General features: G+C 43.8%; 1 protein-coding gene across 5 annotated transcripts in view; it reads right to left on the bottom strand.

Annotated features, from left to right (window-relative positions):
* Positions 1-15,966, bottom strand: part of LOC123465891 (myomegalin) — a 66,351-nt gene that overhangs the window by 566 nt on the left and 49,819 nt on the right. For all 5 annotated transcript variants that reach the window (XM_045166037.1, XM_045166040.1, XM_045166039.1 and 2 more), the window contains exons 2-7: positions 14,155-14,304; positions 10,248-10,480; positions 8,919-8,982; positions 7,686-7,873; positions 3,053-3,286; positions 1,634-1,765 (exon numbers count right to left, since the gene is read on the bottom strand). In XM_045166037.1, coding sequence (XP_045021972.1) covers positions 1,634-1,765; positions 3,053-3,286; positions 7,686-7,873; positions 8,919-8,982; positions 10,248-10,480; positions 14,155-14,276 — 973 coding nt within the window. In that variant the 5' untranslated portion in view covers positions 14,277-14,304. The remainder of the gene's footprint in view (positions 1-1,633; positions 1,766-3,052; positions 3,287-7,685; positions 7,874-8,918; positions 8,983-10,247; positions 10,481-14,154; positions 14,305-15,966) is intronic.

Genomic DNA, 15,966 nt, shown 5'->3' with positions numbered 1-15,966 from the left:
CTCTCTATGATTCTGCAGCTGGGTATTGCTGCAGAAAGGAGGGATACTGAAGTAACCAAGTTTGGGTTTTGCCCTGTGTAAGTCTGAAAACTCCAGCTTGCTTCCCTCAAGGCCCTTTCTTGTTGTAGAGCTGAGGTATGGACTCTGGGTTCTATCCATGGAAGCCAAAGGTATATACTATCTCTGGAAGTAAAAACAAATCAGACAAGTCACACATTTGGGTAATAGATGCTTTCAAAGATATAGTTCCCTTCACCCACCAAAATTTTGGCAAAACCTGGGAGCCTCATGCACTGGGACAACAGTCTGATGTGGCTGACTCACACCACTATGGGCCACACCCTCATGTCAATGGCTCCAGTTATGGAACATAGTCTTTCCCCCTAATTGGCTGCTGCTGTGATGTTGTCAGGGCCCCGGTCACCATATCTCTTATCATGACAAGGGAGAACATTTGGGTAGAAAGTGTGGAAATACGGTCCATCTGCCTGAGGGGGAGGAGGGTGAGGTGGCATCCAGAGCATGTGGTAGTGACATGAAGGTGGGATGTGGTTCTCCCTCTGCTGAGGGCACCATGGAAGCCTTGGCTCTACCATCTGACAGTCAGGTCATAAGCCCTCGGGGCAGCACCAAGTAGTCCAGGGAGTTACAAGAATGGGCATCACATTAGATAGCTCTGCGGATGAGAACAGCTTCCCAGGTGCAGTGGTAAAGAATCTGCCTGCCAATGTAGGAGGCGCAGGTGACGCAGGTTCAGGCCCTGAATCAGGAAGATCCCCTGGAGCAGGAAATTGCAACCCACTATACAACATATTAAAAAGCAGAGATGTTACTTTGCCAACAAAGGTCCATCTAGTCAAAGCAATGGTTTTTCCAGTAGTCATGTATGGATGTGAGAGTTGGACCATAAAGAGGGCTGAGTACTGAAGAACGGATGCTTTTGAACTGTGGTGTTGGAGAAGACTCTTGAGAGTCCCTTGGACTGCAAGGAGATCCAACCAGTCCATCCTAAAGGAAATCAGTCCTGAATATTCATTGGAAGGACTGATGCTGAAGCTGAAACTCCAATACTTTGGAGTTTTGGCCACCTGATGCAAAGAGCTGATTCACTGGAAAAGATCCTGATGCTGGGAAAGACTGAAGGCAAGAGGAGAAGGGGGTGACAGAGGATGAGCTGGTTGGATGGCATTGCTGACTCAATGGACATGAGTTTGAGTAGGCTCTGGGAGTTGGTGATGGACAGGGAAAGCCTGGGGTGCTGCAGTCCATGGGGTTGCAAAGAGTCAGATGCGACTGAACTGAATTGAAATAAACCAGTATCCTTGCCTGGAGAATCCCATGGACAGAGGAGCCTGCCAGGCTACAGTCCATCCATAGGGTCTCCAAGAAGTCGGACATGACTGAGTGACTGAGCATGCACGCAAGAAGATGAGAACTAGCCCCACCCAGGGCAAGCCATTTAGTGTCTTCATTTATAAAGTAGGGGCAAAAATGCCTGTCCTGCTTACCTCTCTGGGCTGACTGTGAGGAAGAGTAGGGTAGTGCACACCAATGTCTTCATAGCTGCAAACCTACATGCCCTGTGAGGCCCCCAGATGTGGACAGAGCCAGGAGGTTTCAGCATCCTTCCTACCTTTTCCTTGGCCGGCATCGCTGAGCACATACTCCAGCCTCTCCTGCAGGCGGTCATTGATGAATACAGATTCCTCCAGGCGCTGGCGCAGGTTTTGGATCTCAATAAGATTCTTTTCCAGCAGGTCGGCCCCTGTCGCATACCACCAAGACATGGGAGAGGTAGGAAATGAGGAAGGTGGATCCCTTATGGGACCCTCTGCAAGATCCCTGCCCATATCCATACTTCTGTCAACTTCCTCCGCTCACCTCGGCACCCAGAAAGCACCAGGCAACTTTTTTTAAAGCAGTCCTAGGTTTTCAATCCCAAGACAGCTCTCTGCTAGGAACTCCATGAGGCCTCCTCCCAGGGAGAAGTTGAGTATATCTGAGGGAGATGGACACTGGGCTGGTGAACAAGGGTGAGAAGCCACTAAAGTGCTCTAGGGAGGACTGGCCTAACAATGAGAAAGTGTGTCCACCTCCTTTGGTAGAAATCCAGAGGGCATCCCTCTCTACTTCAGACCGCTCTTATCCTACGATCCATGACTGAACAACTTTTAACATTCACCCAGTAAAAGAAACTAAGGCAAATGCTTTTGAAATTAGATCAGGCTGTGAATAATGAGTGACACTGAATGTTTTCCTTGGGTGAAGAGTGAGGGGAAGAGCCTGGGGAGGTGTCAGGACCTGAAGGAGGAATAAGAGAAGGAAACACTTTCAAGGATGGAAAAAGATGCCCAAAGAGAAGGGTAAAAAGATCAAAAATAGGCTTCACCAGGACATCTTGCTTAGGGCTAGGTTTTTCCTCTGAGAATTTCAAATGTTGTTTTGTTATACTGTCTGCATACTGAAACCAAGCTGCTTCCAAGCAGCTCCTCCACAAGGGTGCACCCCTAGCCACTGAGTGCCAGGAGGCCTGGGTCCAAACCCAGTGGCAAAGAATGAGAAGCAGGACTGGCTTATAATTGTATACAAAGTGTGTGTGTCTCTCTCTGTATGTGTATATAGAAATAGTCTTCCATTCTGCAATAACTCTTGATCTAAGAAGACTTACCTTCCCCTTGGAAGTCTGAACTTAGAATTCTAGAACAGTCCAAACAATCTAGACCTAAAAGGTTATAGCACAGAAAAATGGGAACACACAAATGTGAGGGAACTCATCCTCCTTATAGAGTGCCTCAGAATGCCCTTGCCTTCCTTTACTCTCCTGCCCAGAGTGAGCCCCTAGGTGGTGGAAATGAGAGAGGCACGTAGAAAGGATCAGCACTGAGCTGGGGCTTCATTCTCTGGCTGACCCATGGGATACTGCGCCTTCATCTTCTCACCCCCTTCTGTGAACCAGGGTCTAACTGAGGAACAAAATACCCTCTGGCCAGAAAAGGAATGTGCCTTTTCTGTCAATGGCTGTATTTCACCAACTGCTCCTTTGTTATTTTACCAGAGGGCTTGGAGTTGGGCCGGTCCAAAGAGGAGGAAGAGGATAGGTTCCCGGATGCATTCATCTTCTGAGGCTTCATCTCTTCCCATGGGTGATTGCTGCCATGATGCCCAGGGTCTGGTGTCCCATTCTGCTCTGTGGTGCCACCCAAAGGATAGAAGGGCTGAGCAGATACAGCTTCTGAGTGGTTGCTGGGCAATGAAGCTGAATCAGTAGGAGTGGCTGGGCTGACATCTGTCCAGAAAAGAATATGAGTGAGAAACAAATGGGGAAGTCAGAAATGAAGTGTTTTAACAATAATTATACTGGGTTTAATAGTATCCTCCGAAAATTCATGTCTACCTGGAACCTAAGACTGTGACCTTATTTGAAAATAGAGTCTCTATACATTTAATTAGTTAAAAGGAGATGATACTGGATTAGGGTGGACCTTAAATCCAACATGACCAACGTCTATATAAGAAGAGGAGAGGAGACGGAGATAGGAGATTCACAGGGGAGAAGACCAGGTGACAATGGGGGCAGGGATTGGAGTGATGCATCTTCAAGGCAAAGGATGCTCCCCACAACCATCAAGTCAGGAAGAGGCAAGAAAGAAGGGAGCATGGCTCTGCCTACTTGATTTCAGACTCCTGGTTTTCAGAACTGAGAGAGAACAAATTCTATTGTTTTAAAACATCCAGTTTGTGATACTTTGTTACAACAGCCTGAGAAAACTGATATAGCAATCCAGGGAATGAAGACTAAGGTGAATGACAGTGATCAGTCAATTGCTTAGTATCAGCTAAGAACTCATTTCCCAAGGGCTATCAATTTGATCCCAAGGTTCCTGGCACTCCTAGCCTATGATATTAAGGAGCAGTTGCTAGATACAATGTCTGAGGGTCACAGTGCACACAGAGGAAAAGTACAGGGGCCTCTCTCCTCCTTCCCTCTAAGATCCTCAAATGCTGGAATGATCCCAGAGAGGTACTTCAGAAATGTCTCTTCCAATTGTAGGAATCACTGCCAATCTTAGAAGTCATGAGAGTAAGGACTCTCAAACTGGTCTGTGAACGTGTGATCTTCTCACCCAACAGTCTATGCCCTTGCCACCAAACAGCTGCTAATCCTTCTTGAGCTTGTTCTATATTGGGACTGTTGGTAGAAGATGAGGAAGGCAAAATGGCCTTCGCTTTTGGCTGATAAGCAGCAAACCTAGAAAGAGCGGCCTACTCCTGGTGGCTCCCACTGCTCCTGCCTGAGTTGACTCTGGACGCCTTCTGAGGCTGAGGGGGTGTCTGAGGAAGGCAAGTGGTGATTTGCAATCCACCCAGAATGGTTCATGAGAATGTAAAAAGAATTCTTAAGTATAGCTCAGATTGTCTGGCTCCTATCCAAAGAATGACTGGGGTACAATATTTTTGCATAGGGGATTATAGAACCAAAAAAAAAAAAAGTGGTATCATACAGCTGAATGATGCTATGAGAACATTTATATCATGTTCTTTGCTGGTTCACTTTAGACAAAAAACCTGGCTGGGTGACAGGGCCATAATTCAGAGAAAAGGTTAAGAGCCTTCTGCTTTTAAGGATTATTATCAAGGGCCACAGAACAGCCAGGTTTCTTCTCTAAGAAGGGTCAGCTGCTAAGTCACTTCAGTCGTGTCCAACTCTGTGAGACCCCATAGACGGCAGCCCACCAGGCTCCCCTGTCCCTGGGATTCTCCAGGCAAGAACACTGGAGTGGGTTGCCATTTCCTTCTCCAATGCATGAAAGTGAAAAGTGAAAGTGAAGTCACTCAGTCGTGTCCGACCCTCAGCGACCCCATGGACTGCAGCCTACCAGGCTCCTCTGTCCATGGGATTTTCCAGGTAAGAGTACTGGAGTGGGGTGCCATGACCTTAAGCAGGGTCAGAGTGAGGTCTTATTTTCCTCAACCAAGCCAAATTCCTTTAGGGAACTGCTTACTTAAATCAGTATCCTTCCCTGACTTACACAATATCAGATGTAACTAACATTGCTGTGAAATAAAGAGTAAGGTAGACTATGTTAAGCCTTTAGTTCAAGGCATAACTTAAAGTAGAAACTCAATCAAAATGTGATTCCCAATCTTTTTCCTTTATATTCCCTCCTGGAAAATCAGCTTACTCTCAGCCAAGGGTATACGAGGTTTCTAGTTGGTCAGCCACAGTGATCAGCATGTTCTAGTCTCTTTCTTCCCTTGCCACACAACACGGGAAACATGTCCCACATTGTACATGGAGAGCAGCAGAGACGAGCCTCCTGGGAGGGGAATTAAGTCTCACAGTGCCACTGCCACACACCATTTGTGGCACTAGAAATTTTGTCCCCCAAAGAAGGAGTATTGATAAACCATTGCCCCTCTGAGAAAAATGATGACTTCAAGTGGGAAAAAGAAGGGCTTAGTTTCCTACAGAAAAGACAGAAATAATAGAAAACAAGGCTGGTACTTTCTGGGACTGCCACCCCAGTGGTCACATCTCAAATGTGGCCATTCTAACAAGTAGTGGCAGGAATTGCAGGTAAGGAGAAGGTATGTTTGCCCTTTATCTGCTGTATCTCAGGGAAGCGTTGAGGTGGAACCAAGTGCCTCTGGGCAATGGAGTTCGAGGATGCACAACAAATTCCCATCAGCCTCTTGGACAATGTCATGTACATAACAAGGGCAGCCTATTCATTTATAGTGGGCTTCCCTGCTGGTTCAGTGGTAAAGAATCCACCTGCAATGCAGGAGATATAAGAGAGCCGGGTTCGATCCCTGGGTGGAGAAGATCCCCTGGAGAAGGAAATGGCATCCCACTCCAGTACTCTTGCCTAGGAAAACCCATGGACAGAGGAGCCTGTTGGGCTAGAATCCATGGGGTCACAAGAGTCGGACATTAGTGACTAAACCACAACCAAAATCATTCATTTATAAATTCATGGGTGAAAGTATACGTGTATCGAGTCTTGTCTTCTTTGCAGAGGCTAGGCCTTTGTGCTGGGCATAGGGGAAGAAAGAGTAGAATGGGGAAAACACTGGCTCCAGAAGCCTAGAGAAAGAGGTGTGCACAGGAGTGACTCCCTCCCGGATTGGTCCATGATTGCTCAGGCCGCAGTGCAGTGGGCACTCCAAGCTTTAGAGTCAGCCAGGATCATAGTCAATGTTACTCCAAGCTGGACTGCTTCAGTAAGTTCCCTGACCTCACTGAGCCTCAGTGTCCTTAGCTGTGCTGTAAAATCAGGACACCACCACTAATTTAAAGGATTGCTGTCCTGATTAAATGAGGCAGCATATATATAGTGATCAATAATATAAGCATAATAGATGTTCAATAAATGTGAATTTTCTGTCTTCCCTTGACTGCTATACTCAAGAGGAGACATGCTGCTTTGCTTCTCATGTAAAATGAGAAAAAGGAATAGTTCCAGGTCAAAATCCATTATGGCTTATTCATGCCTCATTAGAAAAGACCCTGATGCTGGGAAAGATTGAAGGCGGGAGGAGAAGGGGAAGACAGAGGATGAGATGGTTGGATGGCATCACCAACTCAATGGACATGAGTTTGAGCAAGTTTCAGGAGATGTTGAAGGAGAGGGAAGCCTGGCATGCTACAGATCATGGGGTTGCAAAGAGTTGGACACGACTGAGTGACTGAACAACAAAAACAACAACATGCCTAAAATATCCAGAAAAAATAAAAACAAATAGATATAGCCAGGGACTAAGGATGGTTTCCTGGTCCCTGGTTGTTTACTCTGTATGAGTCAGATGCTTTCCTCAGGAGGGAAAATAAAGGGAATGCTGAGCAGGGGAAAAATGAAGGCTTGATTTTAAACTTATTCTTAAACCAAAGCTACCCAAGGGCCGTCTTTGGGGAATTCTGGGGAGTGTCATGACGGTGATGGATTCAGTCAGTCCCAGTAACTGATGGTTTAGAGGATATTACAGCTGAATTATTAGAATGATGGATGGGATCTGTAAATTCACAGATGACAGAGAATATTTAGTGGTGAATAAAAATAGGAAAAAGTAAAAAATATAAATTTAAAAATAAATAAATAATAGGAAAAAATGGGCTTCCCTGGAAGCTCAGATGGTGAAGAATCTGCCTGCAATGCAGGAGACCTGGGTTTGATCCCTGGGTTGGGAAGATCTGGGAAGATCCCCTGGAGAAGGGAATGCCTACATACTCCAGTATTCTTGCCTGGAGAATTCCATGGACAAAGGAGCCTGGTGGGCCACAGTCTATGGGGTTCCAGAGTTGAACCCTACTGAACAACTAACACACACACAAAATAGAAACTGTGGCTGTTTACCAATGTTAATGACATTCGTGTCTGTGGTCTGAAAGGTGAGGGAGCAGGTATGAGGGAGTATTTGTCCCCTCCCCTTCCCAACTATGACCCCTCCCCTCAAATCCAGCACCACGTATGTGCCTGAGGGGGGTCTGGTGGCTGATGAAGTGTGGCACTAGGAATGAAGAAAAGCTATGACACCCCTGAAGCCTGTGCTTGGCACTGAATCCCTGACCTGTGCTCAATCAGGCATGTCACAGTAGGTCTGCAGGGTGTGGCTGCCACGATGCCTCCTCTTGGTCTAGACAAATAAGCAAGCGCCCAGAAACTGGAGGATGTCTGGGTACTTACTGGCCACGTCCACTGCAGGGCACACTTTCTGCTCATCGAGCAGCAGGTAGGCGCTGCCAGGGGAGTGATGGGCGGTGGACTGGGCATGGCTGCTGGAGCAGGTCTGGGGCCAAGTCTGTGGCTGGGCATCCTGCTGGGTCTGCAGGACTTCTGTCTTCTTACCCATCTTCTGCTTCTCCCTTAAGATACTAGGAAGTAAGAAAGAGGAAAAGTGAAAGTCACCCAAACATCACAGTTATACTGATCTGGGGGCTTAGAGGAGAGACCCCAGGAGTCAAGGAGGTTGTTCCTTCAGAGAAGAAGCCAAACAATCCATTTATATTTGGGGGTAGAGAGTTGGGAAGCAGGGAGAACAAGTGTCCAGTGCCTTGGCCACAAACATCCTGAGAAAGAGAGAAGACCCGTCAGGCTCTTTAACACTTTGACAAGACACCCAGAGGCCCATGAGAGCTCAACATACCCTGTGACATAATCCATTAAATAGTATTTGTGGTGGCCCATATAAAACTACTTCCTGAGGCAATGCTCCCTTCTAGGTGTCTTGTAGTTTTCAGACCTCCTTGGGCTTCCCTGGTGGCTCAGTTGGGAAAAAATCTGCCTGCGATACGGGAGACCTGGATTTGATTCCTGGGTTAGGGAGATCCCCTGGATGAAGGGAATGGCTACCCACTCCGTTATTCTGGCCTGGAGAATTCCATGAACAGAGGAGCCTGGCGGGCTACAGTCCACGGGATCACAAAGGGCTGGACACAGAGTCAGACACAACTGAGTGACTTCTACCTTCCCTAGTCATACATAATATAAATCTCTGTCATATTTATAATATAAATCTTTTTTGTCTGAAAGAAATTTGTAGCCATTCAACATCTGCCAGCACTTGTTGGGTCACTCTTAAAGATTTCAGATATGATCTTACTCCAGGTTTTAAAGATCTAGGGGAGACCAGAGGTGATCCCTGGGAGGATGGGAGACTCCTAAGACTGGAGAGTTAGGCTAAATTACTACATTACTAAATGAGTGAATTAATATGAGCCTTGGAACCAGAAGAATAATAAACTAAAAAAACGGGAAATGAGACCACCTTGTCACTAAGGGCACACAATGGTTTGATGGTATAATCAGCTGTTTGGTTTTCATGGGGTGAGAGAGCTGCTGCTCCACTGATCTTCTGGCCCTTGCTCTGGATTCTTGACTAGATTTTCTCTTTCATAGCCCCTGAAAATTTGGAGTTACCTGAGTTTCTTCAGGACCTGTTCTCTTTGATTCTTCTTACTTATACAGTCATCTGAAATCCAAACTGAGAAGAGGAGCAGTCTTACTTTAAACAGCTCTCATTTACCAAATACAAGCACACACTGGGTTCTCTCTCTGGGGTCAGAGACACATAGCTGCTTGATTCTCAAGTACAGGCTTCTCTGAATTTTTTCAGGAGACACTGGGTTGAGTGTTTAGAGAGCATGTCTGGCAAACTTTGCTGAACCCACCTCAAAGATCATCAGTCACCTCTACTTGCTCTGTCCTGAGTCAGAGTAAAACACTGAAAATGTCTCTTTTCCCACAGATCATGGGGCACTTGTCCAGCTGGCCTCGTGATTGCCCCAGCCAGAGCTTCCGGCCCTGCCATGGCGCGGGTGCCCAGTCCTGTGTCTGTGTGCCCCATCGGTTTTCATGCAGAACCTGTCTCCAGAGAGGTGACAGCGCCCTGTCCCACCTCTGCATCTGCCATCAGGAGCCTGCACAATGGTCTCAAACCAGCTCTTACTATGTGCCCTCAGGTCTCTAGGCAATATTCTGTGTAACTGGCTTCTAAAATAATAAACATCCCCACAAAAGGCACTTACACATAGAGTGCCTAGACCATTCCCAGGGACTTCCCTGGCAGTCCAGTGGTTAAGACTTCACCTTCCAATGCAGGGGGTGTGTGTTTGATTCGTGGTCAGGGAACTAAGATCCCTCATGCTTCATGATCAAAAAACCAAAATATACAAAAAAAAAAAAAAAAACCAGTATTCTAAACAATTCCCAAATCAGCACGATTCTCTTATCATTCTTTTCAAGTGCACTGATTAATATTGTTTATTTGATCCTAAGAACAATCATGCAAGAATTAGGGGCTTGTATTATTTGATCTAAATTTTTTTAGGTGAGGAAACAGATATCAAAAGAAATATAAACATGTCCAGAACTAGCAATGAACACATACAAGCTAGAGCAGAAGTCTTTAGATTCCTAGTTTAGGACTCTTTTCACAGCAACCAGCTGCCCCATTCCACCTCTCTTTCTACCGATTAGCTTCAGATACATGCTGTCACCCCCAGTGATGCCTCCTGCCATAGCGGCCATACTCCACGAGACACGAGTAGCTGGTAATCATCATGGCATCCCCAACCCTGTGTGCCTCTCTGTTGCTTCTCACCAGCCAGCCCTGACTCTGCCACGGCCCCAAGATGGTGATTACAGAACAGGACACCAGACTGAAATGTTGCTTGTCAATGAGTGTAGGTCTGGGAGTGTGAATGGGGGTGGGACTAAGGGCCTTCCTGAGCCCTGGGGCTGGCTTACCTGTGTTGAACTTGCTGGCGAGGCTCTCTGCCAGCTGGCTGCCCTTGGCCAGCTGCTCACGGAAATGCTGTTCCACGTTATAGTCAATCTTCTTACTGCTGAGGAGCTCTTCAAAGGTCTTCACTGCGTTCTGAACATGTTGGATGAGAAGGGAAGAGACAGCCCTCCCAATCCTTATCTTTTCCCGCAGGTGGGTCAACTCTCGAGCCTGATCCTGGATCAAGGAATATTTCCTAAAGTGGGAAGTGATAAAGGTAGAAAGGGGTGACTGATAGCTTATAGTGCTTCAGCAGAAGGTGCTTTGAGAATTTCACCAGTAGAATCCCCACGCGGAACTCTAGCTGGTGTTTAGTGACAGGAATGTGGTAAAGGGAATGAAAGAAGGAAAATCAGAGAGTGTCTCTGGGTAAAAGAGTCCTTCTAAGATCATCTTTTCCCCTGCTCCCATACTTCTAAAAATGATTTTCTTTTCTAGTTCTACTTTATCAATTAATTAATTAACTGGAGTATAATCACTTTACAATGCTGTGTTAGTTTCTGCTGTACAACAGGGTGAATCAGCTATGTGTATCACATATCCCCTCCCTCTTGAGCCTCCCTCCCACCCTTCTGGGTCATCCCAGAGTGCTGAGCTGGGTGGCCTGTGCTGTACAGCAGCTTCCCACTAGCATCCATTTTACATGGTAATGTACATGTCAGTGCTACTCACTCGATTAGTCCCACCCTTTTCTTCCCACTCTGGGTCTACATGTCTGTTTTCGACATCTGCATCTTTATTCCTGCCCTGAAAATAGGTTTATCTGTACCATTTTTCTAGATTCCATATATGTGTGTTAATATACAATATTTGTTTTTCTGACTTACTTTACTCTGTATGACAGACTCTAGATCCATCCATATCACTAAAAATGACCAAACATCATTCCTTTATATGGCTGAGCAATATTCTATTGAATATATGTACCACATCTTTATCTATTCATCTGTCAGTGGACATTTAGGCTGCTTCCATGTCTTGGCTATTGTAAACAGTGCTGCAATGAACATTGGGGTACATGTGTCTTTTTGAGCTATGGTTTTCTCAGGGTATATGCCCAGTAGTGGGACTGCTGGGTCATATGGTAGTTCCATTTTTAGTTTCCTAAGGCGCCTCCATACTGTTTCTCCATAGTTGTTGTATCAATTTACATTCCCACCAATACTGCGAGAAGGTTTCTTTCCTGCACACCCTCTCCAGCATTTATTGTTTGTAGATTTTTTCATGATGGCCACTCTGACCAATGTGAGGTAATACCTTATTATAGCTTTGATTTACATTTCTCTAATAATGAGCAATGTTTAACATCTTCTCATGTGTTTGTTGGCCAACTGTATGTCTTCTTTGGAGAAATGTCTATTTAGGTCTTCCGCCCATTTTTCAATGACATCATTGTCATCTTGGAACTGCCAATTAAAACAAGAGTAAGCTACTACTAAATGCAAATAAAAACTATAATAAGGTATCACCTCACACTGGTCAGAGTGGTCATCATGAAAAAAAATCTACAAACAGTAAGCTATTACTAGGGGCTTCCCTGGTGGCTCAGACAGTAAAGATTCTGCCTGCAATGTGGGAGACCTGGGTTTGATCCCTGGGTTGGGAAGATCCCCTGGAGAAGAGAATAGCTATCCACTCCAGTATTGTGGCCTGGAGAATTATAAAGTCCATGGGGTCACAAAGAGTCGGACATGACTGAGTAGCTTTCACTTTCACTAAGCTACTACTATACATCTGTTAGAATGGTGACCATACAGAACACTGACAGTACTAAATGCTGGTGAAGATATGAAGCAAGAGATACTCTCATTTATAGCTGGTGGGAATGCAAAATGCTATTTATCACTATCTTTGAAGACAGTTTGACAGTTTCTTACAAAATTAAACACATTCCTACATATGACCCAGTAACTGCATCCCTCACTGTTTACCCAAATTAGATGAAAATTTATGTCCACATCAAAATCTGCACACAATGTTTATAGCAGCTTTATTCATAATTGCGAAAACTTGGAAGCAACCTAGATGTTCCTCGGTAGGTGAACAGATAAATAGACTGTGGTACATCCAGAAAATGGAATATTTTTTGGTTCTGAAAAGAAATGTGCAAACTATTAAAAGACATGGAGGAATCTTAAATGCATATTACTAAGTGAAAGAAGCCAGTCTGAAAAAGCTACATAGCATATGATTGCAACTATATGACATTCTGGAAAAGCCAACACTGTAGTTACAGTAAAAAGACCAGTGGTTCCCAGGGATTAGAAGGCAGAGAAGGATGAGTAGGTGGAGCACAGAGTACTTTTAGGGCAGTGAACACTCATTCTATATGACACGATGGATGCATGTCATTATACTTATGTCCAAACCCATAGAATATACAAGACCAAGGATGAACCCGAGCATAAACTATTGACTTTGAGTGATAATGATTTTCATCGACTGCAACAAATATCAACAAATACACCACTATGGTACAGGATGTTGATACTAGAGGAAGAGGCTATGCATGTGCAGGGACAAGGATAGATAGATGGGGACTCTTTGTACTTTCTGCTCAATTTTGCTCTGAACATCCTGTTCTGAAAACAAAGTCTATTTAAAAAAAAAAACAATTGTGAGAATATAAAAATTTTAAATGCATTTGACAAAGTGGGTGAAGGCTCTGTGAACTGAGAGCCCAGCATTTTGATATTATTTCTGCCAAAGTCCACTGTACAATTGTGAGCAAGCAACTACATCTTTGGGCCTCGGTGTTCTCAGTTCTAAAATAATTCTCAAGTTATTTTAGCTCTAACATTATTTTCTGGGTCAGTGAAATTTAAGTGTTACATATTAACAGAGATTCAATGGAGTATGAAGCAAAACCTGAACCACCTTCAAAGCTGATCCTCAACCACTAAGCAAGTTAGTGATGATTTAGTATTTAAGTAACTGATGCTCACAGGTAATTATATAACAGATTAATTCTATACTAATTGAATGTCTTTGAAAAGTTTTAGGAAAATGGCCATTAAAGACAGACTGACAAATCTAGCGATCAGGCCATTATTTGGCAATTTTGTAAGCTTATTTTTGAAATTGAGCTAATCACACTGTAGTGCATACAGAAATGGAAATATAAGATTGTACTCATGGAAGTTATATAATGTCATAAACTGATGGCACCTCAATAAAAAATAAGCTTAAAAAATTAAGCTTATACAAATTGCTATTCTAGAAACCAGGGATGTGAGCTTCTGAAGAAAATGGAGTAGAGATGGAGAAGCCTCTGTATAATTCCACCTCTTCAGCACTAATATGGGTCAACTTTTCACCATCAACACATATGAGGTCATAGGAGATTCTTATGTGCTCCCATCAATGCAGAAAAGAGACACCACTCACATGACTGGAAGGGCTCCATGAAATCTCAAGTATCCATGAGATCATATATTTGGTGTATATATGTATTGTTAGGCTTCCCTGGTGGCTCAGTGGTAAAGAAACTGCCTACCAAAGCAGGAGATGCAAAAGACTCAGGTTTGATCCCTGGGTTGGGAAGATCCCCTGGAGAAGGAAATGGCAACCCACCCCAGTATTCTTGCCTGGGAAATCCCATGGACAGAAGAGCCTGGCGGGCTACAGTCCAAGGGGTCGCAGAAGAGTCAGACACAACTTGGCGGCTAAACAACAACAACATGCATTGTTAATTAGAATAAAACCAAATTTCTCTGAATAATATAAAGTAATTAAAATAAAAATACTATAGACTTTTCTCTAAAGAATTTCCAGGCTGGTCTTAAGAGAAGGCCCTACAGTTAAGGTACATAGCTTGAATACAGACCCTGAAAGCTGCCATAATAGTCTCTGAAACAAAGAGTCTCTTACTCGCTGTAGGACATAGAGGAGAATCCAGCTTTCTCAGGCTGAGTCTTCTGCTCTTTCACTCTCCTCTCAGAAGGTCCCTTCTTCTCCAAGGGCTGATGCATCCCAGGCTTCAGTTGGAGCATTTTTCACAAAGAAACCTCTTGCTGCCTCCTTCAAAAGGAAAGAGAGAAGAAATGCATCTGGGTATCCACAATGACTAGCCTCTCCTCCACATCTACCTAGAGGAATCAAAACAAAATAATGGTTTAAAGAGGTTGGATTATAAGAAGGGTCCCCCAGGAGCATAAAAATCATAAGAGCAGAAGCTACAAGGAAATAAAACAATGAAACCTACAATGTGCTCCCTTGAAGAGTTCTTTATCAGCCATGAGAACCATGGTGATCCACTGGGATTGAGAAAAGATGCAGCAAGTAGGGGTAGATGCTGCTATAAGGAGGAAGAGGCGGGTTCAGAGAAATTTTAGCATTAAAAACAAGCAGTGAAGTAAACACATGAAAACAAGTGGGCTTTAAACTGGGCTAGAGGAAAAGTATTTTTGATTCTTACAGTTGAGACACAGTTCCTTGGGAGTGTCCCCTCAGAAAACAGAAAGCCTTTCTATCATCCCTAACTTCTGACAACTATGTGGGCAGAAACAAAGTTTGAGATGTCAGAGTTCAAATCTATTTTGAGTAACTGGGACTCAACAATAGCACCATGATAAGAGTATCTGGTGGCAAATTGTACTCATACATAGAATGTGGAGGTAGCTACAAAACCCCAGGAAGCCTTGCCTCCTGATGGCCTGCCACACTCAACACAAGGCTGTTTCTCTCTGGTTGTCTCTATCAATAAAGACCACTTCTCTCACCAGCCAGTTTTAATATCTGTGTATTCTTTTGCTGATACTACCAACCAATCACTCTTGCCTCATAGCTCAGTTGGTAAAGAATCTGCTTGCAATGCAGGGGACCCTGATTCAATTCCAGGGTTGGGAAATTCCACAAGCCATGTGGTGTGGCCTAAATAAATAAATAATTTTTAAAAAGAAAACGCCAAACAATAATATTTTCTCAATACCTTTTATTTTCTTGAAGATAGTTTCAATGAAAACAACTCTTGCAGCTTTTCTTAAATGAGTTTTTTAAGACTTCTAGTGATTCTTAGCATTTCTCTTTGGGAACTCTCCAGATTTTGCTTTTTAATATTCTTCTAAGAACATAGTAATCAAAAGCTGGAGTTTATGTTCTGACTAATAGGTTCAGCATAATAATTTTTCATTAATCATAATCTTTCTATTCCATAATTATTAATAGGTCCCAAAGCAAAGCAATGTTGGGTTTCTTTCCCTTGAAGTAGGGATACATGCAGAGGGTTTCATTTAACAAGAAGTCAATTTTAACTTTCCAAACTACCACTCTCACCCAACTTTGCTATCTACAGATGATTGTTTTTGCTTTTAAAAAAAATCTGTATAAACATTATACTACTAATGTCTGTTTTCAATTGAATTCTGGATCTACAAGTTACTTTCCACTTTATCATGGCCCTTAAAATATTTTATCTCCTTTAATATAATTAATGGATACTTTATGTTGGTGCTGATTTTAAAAATCTAACATATTTATTTATTCTTTCACTTAGGTCTTAATAGAGTTGCCTGGGCTGCCAAAAAGCCTACTGAAAATGGCCCTTGACAGAACCCAGTAAGATCTAGGCCATAGCAATTTGACTTGAGATGGTACAAACCAGGCTGGTACAGGTGTATGGTAATGTATAATGTGCTGCTTTTCATTAGGAATCGCCAATATTCTAGCATCAACATTAGAGGG

This window comes from Bubalus bubalis, chromosome 6, assembly GCF_019923935.1.
Source record: "Bubalus bubalis isolate 160015118507 breed Murrah chromosome 6, NDDB_SH_1, whole genome shotgun sequence".
NCBI classification, from domain to species: Eukaryota; Metazoa; Chordata; class Mammalia; order Artiodactyla; family Bovidae; genus Bubalus; species Bubalus bubalis.
Note: the sequence above shows the minus strand (reverse complement) of the source record. Positions and strands in the feature narration are given on the sequence as shown.